Here is a 14,777-nt window from a genome sequence, read left to right as displayed (position 1 = left end):
TTTTTTACCAGACTATGATTAAGACTTTAATGAGGCTTCTAATTACTGTATATAATAAATACATATACAAATATATATTTATAATATGGATGGATCTTATATTCTGCTGGTAGTCTAAAAGAGTAAATATTTTGGCATAGGTTTATATATTTTATAGAATTCTCACTTTTCTTAGAGTTAACTTTTTATATCTATTTCCTGCTGATTTGTTGAAGCCATATTATTAACTAATCTAATCTTTTTATTAGTTCATTAGATATGTCTCAACTCACTAGATAAAATCTCCTGGATCCATTTTATTGAAAAATACTGTTATTTTTTTATAATTTTAGAAATTTATATTTGTTTAGAATGAAAAAAAAAATTATCCCTACAAACCCTAGCAATAAATAGATTATTCTCTTTCTAGTCAATGTGTTTTATCAATTATATTCTGACCATTCGGGCCTGCCATGCTAATAGGAACATGTTTGGGAGTGGGGCATGTCTTAGATCCCTCTACCCTTTTCTCTGGCTTCTCTCTTCTACTTCCCCATATAAACTTCCTGTCTGCATGCTAAAGATTTCAAATACCCTGAGTTTCATCAATAAATATTTTGATTTGAGCTTTCTAAACTTAATACATTAACCAGATAATTGAATCGTCTTTATTTGTTTATTAGCTTGGTCATGTTTAGAAGTTAATTAGCTATTATTTATTGAGGAAATTACTTTATAGTTTAATTATTAAAATGATACTTGCATGTGTATACATGTATGTGTGTGTCTGTATTTACACACGTGCCTGTGTGAATGTGTGTGTATAATACACACATGTACTTCATAGAGCATATTTTAATTCAGCTAGACACAGTATTTTTTCACTGAGTATGCTCCATAACTAATTAAGAATTAATTTGAGTCATGACAAAAGTCTGTGTGAAAGAAATAAGGAAAGGGAGAATATAGAACATAGCAATACATTGTGCCTGTGTGTGTGTGCATGCACACATGTGTGAGTGTTTATGTGTGTGAATGATCTTATAGGCAACCCCCCCCCCCCCCCCCGAAAAGGAAAAAAACATCTCTATTCCAATGATGGTTTTCTTAGGAGTGATAACAGTTCTTTAAAAAACAGCTAGAAAACTTTGGAAGTAAATGAGTGTAATTAAATAAGATGAAATGTAAACAAACTGAGTTCTTGATTGTGTGAGAGCTTATAATTAAATGAATATCTACATTTTGTGTCAGCTAGTGTGTGTATGTATGTATATATATATATCTATATATATATATATATATATATATATATATATATATATATATATAGTTGGCCAAAAGTCACCACATAGTAAATCAAAGTTACATAAATACTCTGTAATTCTGTATTGACCCGAATGGGGAAATGTGTCACTCAAGAAGGACTTTAGTTTGAACAATTTTTATGATGTTTCATATTTAGATGTTTTATTAAATTCATTCAGTTGTTAAACATAAATAAATAAATCTTGGAATTAAATGGTTTTGATTTACCATCAGGTGACTTTTGGCCAACCATGTGTGTTTGTGTGTGTGTGTGTGTGTATCATTCATAATTAATAATCCCTTTTTCTACCTTCCATATATGTTGTTGTTTAGTTCTTAGTTGGATCTCAAAGAGTAAACCAGTGATCAAAGATATTCAAGCCAGGCTCATCCTGTCATTTCTTTTTGAGAATACGTGTACCCCACCATCCTCAGTTGTATGTGATTTGAGGGAGATTTGGTGGCTATTTCTAGCAGACTGTGTAATCTCAGAGATTCCTTTGTTCTGTTTGGAAAAAGTGTTGCCATCTTTACTATTAAACAACAAAAAACATTTGCCTTTTTTGTTTTTTATATATTCATTATGTGACAGCATATTCTTCAAAGCCACCTAAATAACTGACACACGCACACACACAATGAAATAAACAGTTTTATATTTTTGGATAATTCTTTTTATTTAATTAATTCTGACAGCATTAGCTGTTTGCTATTATTAATGAATAACTATTTTATTGTGTGGAAATATATATATAAAAAAAAAGCAATATGTATATTTTTTTCCCCCAATTTTGCTGTTGATTCTTGATGAAATTTAGTTCATGATTCTAAACCATTGAGGGAAATGCTGCTACTTTTCCGTAAAAATACTTTTGACCCAATTTTTCCTTTTCCTTTCTTTTTTGCTTTGACCAAGTCCTATACACCCCAAGCTCCATCTCTTGTCTCTCTCTCTCTCCTTAACACACAATTCACCTATTATAATTTAATATTGGTAGAGTATTGATGGCCACACCCTCTCCTTCTGTATATAAAATAAAAACGTAGTTGTTTTGTCTGTCAAAAAAAGAATTAATAACTTTTCCTAAATTGTTCCTCTATGCATTCATATTTGAAAATATAGAGTTAAAATAATTTTATACTTAAATGCCAGGTTTTACTGACATTAAAAATAAAGTTTCTGTATGCTTTAGGCTTTAATCCTGTCCCACCCCCACTTCATACCCACAACACTTTATTAATATTTCATAAAATGACTTTTCCTTCCATTTAAAAAATTTTTTTTATATAAAAGTAAGGATTTGTCATAATTCTAGCTTTTTTTCTTGTATTTTTAAATGTCTTTTGCTCAAGTCTAATTAATTTAGTTCTAATTCAAAGGGAGGGAAAAAAAACAATTTCTTCTATCAAGTTACTATTATTATTATTATTATTTTTATTTAAAAATCCTTATTTAAAATCTTTCATTTAGCAAGTGTTAGATTTGTCTTGTTTTTTATCCTTTTTTTTCCCCCTTAACACTATTTATGTTGTGTTTGTGTGAGCATGTGTGAACACATATACACACACACACACTTGGGTTGAACTACAAATATAATAAACCCATTGCAAAACTTAATGTTTTTAAACTATTAATAACTGTTCTTGAAATAGAGAGAGAGAAAAAGAGAGATGTACCCTAACTTATTACTGATGTAGATTATTATTTTTTTCTTTTTTGTCAAATTATCCCTTCTCTCTAGAATCAACACAGTATGCAATAATCTAGTTTGTAAGTTGACACAAATCACATTCTTAACCTAGTTTAAATCCTACTACTGCAAGTCTGTGAATAGACTGGCTTGTGCTGGTGATACCATGTGTGCTGCTGCTGCTGAATTTTAAGAAACCAACTTCTACTACCAGACAAAGATGTTATTTCAGCTTATGCTGCCTGAACCTCTACTCTTAGTTTAGCTTGTTTCCCACATTGGCCTAATAATCTTGGCGTCTCATACTAAAAGGAATACCTGTCCATTCATGAAGGCTTTTTACTATTCTTTCAAACAGCTAAGCAGATAATTGATACCAAGGTTTACTACACTCATTATCGTCTCTCATCTCCCATCATTATCATCAACAACAACAGCAATGATTAGTTTCTGAAAGTTACTTCATAATAATGTGAATTAATTGGAAAAGTTCTTTCTCTCCTAACTAATGGATTATAGCTGTGAGTGGTCACTTGTAGCTAGGTTCTCAATGTCTCTGAATATATATTGGTCTAATTCGTTCACTTTGGATCTAATGACCAGCTGAAGAGTTTTTGGTTCATTCACTTTCTCTCATTTTTTGAAACTAGTTACAATGTATTGTACAACATATCCATTCTATAGAACCCTTATGTATCTCCCTCCCAAAGGAAATGTAAGTATAGTACCCTTTTTTTTTTTAACTGAAAAATTTTCTGTTTAGATTTATTTAGTTTTCACTTATATAATATTTTATTTTGAACTTAATGAAATTAAGGAACAGGAGCTAACTTGGGAATTAGCTTGTTTACAATTTAATTAGTTATATAATGTTATTTTCTGAGGCAGTATGGTTAGTTAATTGTAGTGGTTTCATGATATAATTTAAGTTATACAATGTTATCTTGAGACAGTAAGTCATTTATATATCCGCTGTTTATTTGGTAAATATAATTGACTACTTTCATCTACTTCATAACTAAATATCTCTCTTTCTCTCTTTCTCTGTATGTTTACACACACACACAGACTCAGACAAACCAATTTAATAATGCTTACCCTTCTTTAGTGTGTATATATGTGGTTTTGCAAATTTCTTTCTTCTGTCTTCATTGAACCTGACTTGGACCTCTCTACTTGTGGCCATCTCCATTGGATGCTACATGGATTTATTTGGAGTTAAGCACCAAAGGACTGACTGTTTTTTTCTTTAACTATCTCTTATATTGGATATTCATTTACATCATCGTGGAACTTTAGTGAACTGCTTTAATGTCCAGTTTGATTTGATGTATAATTTACCTTCAATATTTCCACATTGGACCTACTCTTAAGTTTACATATTGGATATCTACATTGGATTTTACTCGGAGTTATTGACACTAATTTCTTGCTTTTTATATTAAACAACTCGCAAGTGAATATTTTTACCACATAGGATTATTTTCATCTACTCATATTTTTGCATTGGCCTTCGGCATTACACATGGAGCTCAGTTAATTTTATAAACCAGAATTTTATTCGTATTTTCAGTTTCTTTTATTTTATTTTAATTTTTTTTAATAGTCTGAGTTCAAATTCAGTCTGAATTGACTTTGCCTCTGATCTTTCTGTGTCTGATGAAATAAGCACCAGTTGATCTTAATCGATTATACTCTTCATGAAAAATACACTTGTGCCTTGGTTAGAAATTGTTGTTATGATAAAAGTTAGATATTGCTGCTGTTATTATTATTATTATTGTTATTATTAGGGTGGCGAGCTGGCAGAATCGTTAGCATGCTGGACAAAATGCTTATCGGTATTTCACCTGTCACTATGTTTTGAGTTCAAATTCTGCCAAGGTCGACTTTGCCTTTCATCCTTTTGGAGTCAATAAATTAAGTACTAGGGAAACACTAGGGGCGATGTAATCAACTAGTCCTCTCCCCCAAAATTGCAGGCTTTGTGCCTATAGTAGAAAGGATTGTTATTATAATAAGGCGGCAAGCTAGCAGAACCATTAGCATGCTGGGCAAAATGCTTAGCGGTAATTTGTCCGTCTTTGAGTCTTGAGTAAAAATTTTGCTGAGGTTGAATTTGCCTTTCATCCTCTTGAGCTCAATAAAAGAAGTATCAGTTGAGTAATGGGATCGATGTACCTCCCATGAAAATACTGGCTTGGTGCCAAAATTTGAAACCATCATTATTATTATTATTAAGGCAACAAGCTGGCAGAATTGTTAGCGTGTCGGGCGAAATGCTTAGCGATATTTCATCCATCTTTATGTTCTGAGTTTAAATTCCGCTGGGGGTCAACCTTGCTTTTCATCCTTTCGGGATCAGTGAAATAAGTACTAATTCCCTCCCACCAAATTTCAGGCCTTATGCCTATAGTAGAAAGGATTATTATTATTATTATTATTATTATTATTATTATTATTATTAAGGGCTGTGAATGACAGAATCAGTAGATCTCTGAACAGATTCTGAATTTAAATCCCAGTAGGGCTTCATATCGCCTTTCATCCTTATAAAGTCAATGAAGCAATTTGTATTTAATTAATTACACTGTCCTCTAAATTTGTGGCCTTGTGGCTCTGTTGGAATTTACTACTACTGGTGGTGTTGGTGGTATATATATATATATATATATATATTTTCCCTTTCTCTCCCTACTCCTAATATATTTAAATCCACGACATAGTTTCATTCTATGAGAACAAATGGTTGCTAGGAATCCAAGCCAGAGAGAAAAATGAAATAAATTTATAAATAATGACAAAAGATATTTTAAGTTACTTTCTTTTTATCTCAATTTTTACCAAGTTAGATCTTTGAGTAGCTTAAAAAAAAAAGTTTAATGCTCGTTTAAAAAAGCTGCTTAATTTAATTTCAATACAATGCAAAAAATAGCTCATGCTTGTTCCTTATGTTTTTTTTCTCTTTTACTTCATATGTATTAATATCTTGCCAAGTTTGTTTCAATAACTTTCTTGAAACAAAACTTTTACCTTGAGTTACTTTTAAAAGCAGATGACTTTTAATTTTCATGAAAAACAAAAAGTAACTTTTAAAATAATCTGGTCAATTTTACAAATATGACTGAGTGCAATTTATTGGCATTATCATTTTAAAATCAGGGACCAGTTTTTTTAAGTGATTTCTTTGTTTTTGTTTTAGTGTCTTTTGTATAATCTTTTTTTTGTTTTGTTTATATAATTCACAAGATGTCATTGTGTATTTTATTTTTACTCCATTATGTATATATTGCATTAGCGTTAATTACTGTGCTCTTGTTTTATACCTCCAATTCAATTGTTTTATGCCAGGTCAGTTCAGCCAAATGACATTCCAGCTATGACTATCCAGTTTTATTTTTGGTGGAAGATCAGTGTATCATCTTATGTCTTCCATTTTGTTTTGTTTAGGATGTGATTTGAAGGAAATTTAACTGCTATTTCTAGTAGGTTTGAATGACCACATGGAGGATCTGTTTGGCTTATTGTTTTGTTATAGTTGTTCATAATGGTAGTGGTGGTGATGGTGGGCTCATAATGTAGCAATAGTTTCTGATGGCTTCGTTTCAATTCCTTATTTGAGTAGCTTCATTTACTATGCTAATGTTATTGTGAAAGGCATGAACATCATCTCTACCTCCTCCTTCTTCTCATCATCATCATCATCATCATCATCATAATATATGGTAATGGTTGAGGTCATAGGATGTAAGGCTAAAATGTTTTGTAGTGTTTAGTTTTCTCCTTTTCTCACAAGTTTCAAATCCCATTAGGGTAAACTTTGTCTTTCATTATCCCTTGAGATTGATAAAGCAATATACTGTTGTGTCTAGTCAAGAGAAATCTATGAGTATTATTCTTGGATGTACTCCTTCTTTTCTCTTAAAAGTTACTCCTGGAAGAAAAACTAATCAGTTTCCAAGTTTTCATTTTAAAATCTCATTCCCAAATTCTACTGGTGTTGTTCAGTTTTTTACAAAAAACCCATTTTTGTCTTTTGATAAGACAGCAGTGGTGGTATTATAGGTGTAATGTAGTCATGATGATGATGATGATGATGGTGATGATGCTTCAGGCCTCTGGGTTCCCAAGATTTTTTGTGCTTTCATAGCAGACATAATATTACTTTCTTAAGCAAGATGCTTAATGCTATGTCCCCAACATCTTATTGAGGGGGTAATGGTTCAATGATTCTGTAATGGTATTGTCTAGAAATTTCTTGAAGCTGATTAATTCGTTAAGCTCCTATACCTTCTACAACCCACCTTCTATATTAATGATATAGTGCATATAATAATTATAGTAATTTATTGTAATCAGATTGTTGTATTTAATAAAAAACATTTAACCCTTTAGCATTTAAACTGGCTATATCCGGTCAGGATATTCTACCTGTTTTATGCTCAAACTAGTCATATCTGGCCTCTCACACTAGGGTGTGTGTGTTACTCAGGATGTTGTATATGTATAGAGACCCAACAGTTTATAAACATCTAAAAAAAAGTATCCATTCTCATACTCTAATTACTGTTGAGTCTGTATACATACACCACATGGTTGGTTATATGCAAGCATTCTCAGAAAGGATGTTCTCTCCAGATTTCATGTATAACTAGTAGAAATATACTTGCAAGGCTATATTTACATCAATTGCACAAATGTGTGTGTGTATGTTTGTGTTTATAATGTGTTTACAGTCTTTCTCCAGATCTGTATATTTCTATCAATGTATGTGAATGTGATTATGTGTGTATTACTTTTTTGTTTTTCTATCTAGAATCTATAGTTCAGTGAAGCACTACTGCACTTTGTAAACTGGGACTGTGGCTTCAAACCCAAATGTTTGAACTTTCATCTGATGTGAAACTAAATGATGTAGTAAATCGTGCAGGTTAAAGATTTACTAACATAGTCATACTGTAGCAAAGCAGCTTCGGTTTCATTCCATAGTTAAGATTTTTTTCCTTTTTGACATAAACATAAAAATAATTAGTAACAAGGTAGAAAAAAACAATAAGTGTATAACAAAGAATATAGTTTCCAAAGATGTTCTCTCTTAAGTACTACCCATGCGGGATTTTACACCATTTCAAGAGCCAAACACAAATGCATTTAAAAAAAAAAACAAAAAAGAAAATAATGTATTTTGTGGATCTCTATAAATTGTTGACATTGTTTTAGTTTTCAATATTACATGAAATTTCCACAGACACTACTGGTAATCATTAAATTACAATACTCAAAAAAAAAAATTTCTTTTTCTTTTGAAGGTTTACTCACCTAGCCCAGATGAGTACCGTCAAGATTCACCGCAGTATCCGTCTCCAAAACCAAGTATCTATGAGTCCTATATGTACGGTGAGTACCTGATATTTCTTTCTCCATTATTTTACAAATCAAAATTTTGTGGTTAATAGTTTGTTTCCTTTCCTACCTCCCATTTGGTCTAAGACTCATTTTGTTCTTCTTTGAAGTCTATCAGAATAACTCATATCAGGAAGAGCTAATCTACTTTAATGCTATTTGAAATGTGTTTACAAAAGGGATTATTTTTACTTCTTCTTCATAAACTCCGAAAGAGTTCATCCTTTTGATACCAAACCTGCCTGAGACGACCCTTGTTCCTACAGTACAAGCTTCCAGTTTTAGAGTAACCTAAATTAAAAACCTTTTATCAGAATTCCATGCTGATTTATATTCTAAACAGCAGTTTAATAATGACAAAATAGTTTTACTTAATGCTTGTTTATTTTTAAAATATATTGAAATAGAGTAGCAAAAAGATAAAATCTATATTTTTTTCATTATTATATTGCTGTTTTTACAGCATAAAATATCAGTGAGTGATGCTTATTAAAACAATATTTTATACATTATCATTTACAGAAAGTTTGTCTCTCTTATTTAAAAAAAAAATAAACATGCTAGATATCCCATCAAGTGTGCACATGTGTTTTGCTTCAAATTCAGTATTTTACTGGGGCATTTAGTTGAGTTTTTTTAAATATTTTTTTTGCACAAGTCTAAATTGGAATACAGTTGCTTAAGATTAGAAATGGTTAACTATTATAATAGTGTTCACTGAAGTTCAATTAGAATGTAATAGAGCTTCAGATAGTTTCAGTGAAGTTCTTAATCTTATCAGTTTATAATTTGCTACTTCACAATAGATCCACATTATTTTGTCCTGTTAATTTTCTCAAAGATCAGAAGTAAAGGAACAGTTGTATTTAGCAATATAAAGTTTGGTGCATATATTTAAACACATTAGCTGGTGTGAATATTTAACAGTATAAAATGTTAATCATTGTAAATAGTTCTTCATGCTGGTTTTCTGTGTGTCTGTGTGTGTGTGCATGTAAATATATATATGTATATAATAGTTGAAATTCCATGAAATGTTTAAAACTAGACTGTCATTTTTGTTTTAAGGAAAGATTCTTTTTCAGGATGATTTACTTAGTTTCTAATTAGCAAATTACTCTGAAATTACTATATTTATTTGTGCATAAGTTGCACTAATTGAAACATGACAGGTATTGCTCTGATAGGTACCAGCCAGTATGAAATTTGTATTTACATAGCTTTAACCCTTTAGTGTTTCAACCAGACATATCTGGCCCAAATATTTTATCTTTTATGTCCAAACCAGCCAGATCTGATCTCTCATGCCTTTCCTACAATGTTATTCTAAAAATGCAACGATCATATTATTGAACTCTCAAAGCTACGAGATAATGCATAATTAATTCAAAATAATGTGAATAAATAAGCTTTACATTTGATAGAAAAATCTGAATGCTAAAGAGTTAAAAGCAAAAAGCAAGTTAAAATTTCCGTCATGAATGGTACAGCTAAATTGATCCATGTGAAATTTAGGAGCTGTTTTCTTGGTGTATAAACTCAGGTATTTTTAATTCTCATACATATCTTAAAATTTGACTGCTTTGTAAAATATTTTTGTTCTGATAATCGATATATCAATCAATTTGATTCTACTTCCATTCTCATTGTTTCATTTTCTTAGTGTAACACAAACACATGGAATACTTACTGATCTAAAGTTAGGTTTAGAAAACTTTTTTTTAAATTTTTTTATTTTTTTATAGCTACAAGCACCTAATCCCATTACTGTTTGTTGAATCTAGCCTTCAGTACACACATACACACACATGCACCGTGTTTGAAAGACATAAATAAGAATGCATACAATACAATTATATTGGAATAAAATTCAATATATATATATAAACTTAGATATGTTTCGACCATGGATACATTTTATTTTCTGTATAATCCTATGTTGATTTCAGCTGGCAGGTTATAAGCCAGTAAAAGATTAAGACTCTCTGTGTTTCAACAATGTGTGTGTGTGTGTGTGTGTGTGTGTGTGCGCGCGCATAAACCCAAAACTCATATAAGCATGTGTGCAATACATATACTGAAAGATATACATAACATTCTTGGTTTTCATGTTGTTGACTGCTGCATATTTTTTCTATCTGTTATAAATATTTTCATTCTTGACCCTTTCATTTCTGCCAACAGTAGTTGTTGTGGTAGCTGTGATATTTATCTGTTCTAGGTGTAAATTCTGCTCTGACTGAGATGCTAAAGTATTAAATATACAACATAAAAATATGATATATTATTAAACCAATCTATTGTTTTGTTTAACTTTGATCTTCATTTAAATAAAGTTTCTTGAGATTAGAAATGACTACCCATTGCAAAATAATATATATGTACCATTTGTTAATGTTTAATTAGATTTAATTATATAACTTCTGATAGTTTCAGTAATATTGTTGATCCTGTTAGTATATAATTTGCTACTTAACAACGGAGCCACATCAAGTCTAGTGAAGTTGAATTTTTTACCAGTAGAATTAAATGAAATGTAAATTCTCACTAGTTTTATTTATTTATTTCAAAGCAAATAAACCAGTATATTTAACTAAGTAATGCTTGGTGTGTGTGTGTGTGTGTGTGTGTGTGTGTGTGTGTGTGTGTGTGTGTGTGTGTGTGTGTGTGTGTGTGTACTTAATCATATATGTTAGGGCATATATTTAACAACATAAAATATTTGCATACTTGACAGTATAGCAGTAGATTCTCTGGTTCATTACATTTAACATTAATGTACTGGGTTTGTAGGTATGCTTAAGAGTAATCCACTGGCCCTTTACATTAAAACCATCGTAAACTCTATCTTGTCTATCTGGTGTGTTAGCTCAGTTAAAGTTCATAATTTAATTGGTGTTCCATGGCCATCTTTTTTTTTTTAATGTTGTCATAAAATATGGTTTCCATTTTCAAGGCAGTAAGAAGCTTGAAAAACACATCAGCAGTTGAACAACCAAGTACAGGCTCCTACACTGGAATAAAAAAAAGATAATAAGTGTGTGTTTATATAAACATACATACATGTGTACAACATTAAAGAGATTTCCTATTCGATATGGTTTTACTTTTACAGCATAAATTTTAAGCTTTTGGTCCAAATATTCAGTATTTTTGTACTCTTTTGTATCAACAAAATTAGGAAAATATTGCCCCTAATTGGTATTAAGTTAGCTGGTCTTTAACTCATTTTTTAATTTCAGCTTAGACTAAATTCCAGCAATTACCCATTTTCGAGTTAAACTTTGTAATTAGTACTGTTGATTGAATTTAAAGCACTGTATTTGCCAGTCTGTAAGACTTACTCTTGCATAAAATAAACCCTTCCTTTTTTTATGTTTTTAAAGAAAAAAAATTTAACGTTTCATCATTCCCTTTGTATCCTATCCGCAATGCAGTCAAATTAGATTCTTGGCAACCTTTTGTTATATTTAAGAATAAAAAAAAAAATGCATCTTATATACCAGCTTGGACAATATTTAATGCTTCATAATTAAATTTAAACTGTTTAATGTTTCTTTCTCTTGACAGATAATCCACATAGTTCTAGCGACCCATGGTCTCAAAATAATGGCCTTCCTACATCCTCATACACTTCATCAGTTCTACACAATAGTAGCTCCCATCATTATAGTCAGCCATCAACTTACAGTGGCATGCATCATACCCATGACATGGTAAGTAAATTATTTTTGTTGTCTCTTGATTTGGTTCATTTCTCTCTAAACATCAAACATAGCCCAGATATATGTATAAGGGTTTGTGGTATTGTGTAGTTTAAAAGTAAGCAAACCTTCAATTAGAAACCTTCATCAGACATATATCCAGACTACAATAGTTCTTTGATGTGTGATATTAAATCAAATTCCAGCATGATTAATTCTAGATTAATGGTTAAGACCAGTAGAGATGGTCATATATTCTACTGAACAATTGACACCAGAAATTTCATTAGGTTTTCAAATTCATTGAAATAATTCAATTGTTTCTTAGAACATAGTTGAGATGAACTTACTAATACGAGAAACTTGTTACTGTGTATATTCTTGTATGTACATACAAGAATGTGCCTTATTTTCCATCATTGCATTAACTGTAGTCTCTCATCCTGAACATACTTTCTACCAGAAGGTCTGTAATATTCATCATCATTGTTCTGAATTACTGTTCTGCTACTGTTGCTTTCAGGACGCCACGTGATCATCACCTTCCCTTCTTCATCCATGTTATTAAGATAACTTATATCTTAACACTATTTAATCTTTCTTCCTCTATCTCCAGTTGCCCCAGCAAATTAAAATCCTGTTACTTTATACCTGGGTTTCTTAGTGTGTGTGTGTTTTTTTTTTTGTTTTCTCTTGTTTTCTTACTTTTTTGCTGTATTCATTATACCCGCCTACAGCATTAAATAAATTTTAATTGGAGCAGATGGGTGGCATGGAGGAAAATAAGGCTGAGTAAGAAATCTCAGAGGAATATTATTTTCATTTATTATCTGCTTGACTGCTTGTTATGATAGTTAATATTAGGAAACTATTGTGAGGCTCCTGGCACAAAAATTAAATGTTGCTATCTTTCTGCATATAAAATATCAGGCTGGTTTGTTGGGCAAATTATTTCATCGCTTAACAAAATCAGCCATATATTGTTCTTCTAATCCTTAACTTTATTGACTGATGACAAGCTTAGAAATTTTAAGTAAATTTAGAATGCACGACCACATTGTGTAGTCTGCTTTTAAAGATGATTAACATGATAGGTTTTCTATTTCTCATGTTATAGGTTTAGCAATTTAAATTTCTATATGTTAATACCATTGATTATTTCATGTATCCACCTCACGCAGGTATAAAAAAAAGGGCAGTAAAACGACAGAAATCATTGTTGTCGTTACTTTTATCATCTAATTTCAGTTTTTTGGCTAATTTGATTTCTGACACCACCAATGTCTGCATCATGAACAATTTCGCTGTTGTTCTAAATTAACATGAAGAAATTTGACACAGTTCATCAGGTCAAGTGGGTTTATAATAAAATTTAACGAAACATTTGTCAAGGCCCATGATTTCATGATAGTAATATAGAATAGTAACTAAACATTCATGATTTCACCCACAAATAGATTTTAAATACGTCAGACCGCAAAAAATATAATTACTTCTTTGTTCCTTTCTCATATTGCCTGTATACTGCAGATCATCTGCGTATTAGATGCATTTAGGCAAACCATGACATTTACCCTCAATAGACTTATTAGTAAATGCATTCCCCAAGAGATTTAGGCAAGATGTTTTTAATGAGTTTAGTTGTATATTTATGAATTTAAATAGTGTGAACAAGGCATAAAAAAGCTGTGAATTAGGGTAAAGTGTCTGCACCAGGATTCAAAGGAAATAAATCAAAATAATGACTTGTAGTAAACATAATAAGAAATTTGAGACTCGGTAATTTGTGGGATTTAGCAGCATAATTTGTTAATGCTGGAGGCATTTATTGGATATGAATTTGTGTTACTCTTTACTCTTTTAATTTATTCCTTAGTTTGATGTTTTATTTGTTTAATTGCCATCGTGGTAGTTAAATATAATAAACCCTATTCACACAAAACACTATTTTTTCTTAGAATCAGTCTGTTTTATTATTTTCATTGTATTGATTTTGTACTGAACATATATAGAATACATGATTTATATTTTTAAAAAGATGCTTTCTGTTACCTGTGAAATAAATGCAAGATTAAAAATTTTTTTCTTCCTATAAATAGCTGATTTCATGCTCAGTATCTTGGGTAAATGTCTTTTATGGCAGCCCCAAACCAGCCAAGTGTGTAGTGTCCAGTTCAGTCCTACTGCATGGCACCTTGAGTAAATGTTTTCTACTACAGCCTTTGGCCTACAAAAGCCTTTACGAGATGATTTGGTTGGCAGAAGGTTTAAGAAGCCTGCTCTGTGTGTGTGTGTGTTTGCATGAGTGGAGTGAGGATTATTTGTGTCTCCTTGTCTTGAACATTTGCTTGGTAGTTGTACCATCATCGTACAAACAGTATTGTTCATTTCCACTCTTCCATGGAAATGTGTCTGGCCATGGGGTAATATTATCTAGGACACAGGTGAGATTTGACGGAAGAGTATTCAGTCATAGAATATCTGCATCAGTAAAGTGTACATCTGCGTCAAGCAATTATGGAAACGTATGCATTAAGGTGATCTTTATTATATATATATATATATATAGCATATTTGAAAGAAAAGTTGTTCCTTATGTATGCGCATACACATAACCATGTATGCATGTAAGTCCCTGCATGTGCAACTGGCTTCTGTACAGTTTCTGCCTTCCAGACTTGCTTTACAAGTCATT

General features: G+C 31.1%; 1 protein-coding gene across 23 annotated transcripts in view; it reads left to right on the top strand.

The window, feature by feature from the left end:
* Positions 1-14,777, top strand: part of LOC106868645 (transcription factor 12) — a 145,414-nt gene that overhangs the window by 93,575 nt on the left and 37,062 nt on the right. For all 23 annotated transcript variants that reach the window (XM_089365770.1, XM_089365781.1, XM_089365771.1 and 20 more), the window contains 2 exons: positions 8,285-8,372; positions 11,949-12,094. In XM_089365770.1, the coding sequence (XP_089221896.1) occupies positions 8,285-8,372; positions 11,949-12,094 (234 nt within the window). The remainder of the gene's footprint in view (positions 1-8,284; positions 8,373-11,948; positions 12,095-14,777) is intronic.

Source organism: Octopus bimaculoides, chromosome 18 (assembly GCF_046866305.1).
Source record: "Octopus bimaculoides isolate indiv1 chromosome 18, ASM4686630v1, whole genome shotgun sequence".
In the NCBI taxonomy this organism is placed as follows: domain Eukaryota; kingdom Metazoa; phylum Mollusca; class Cephalopoda; order Octopoda; family Octopodidae; genus Octopus; species Octopus bimaculoides.
This window is presented reverse-complemented; position numbering and strand designations above follow the sequence as displayed.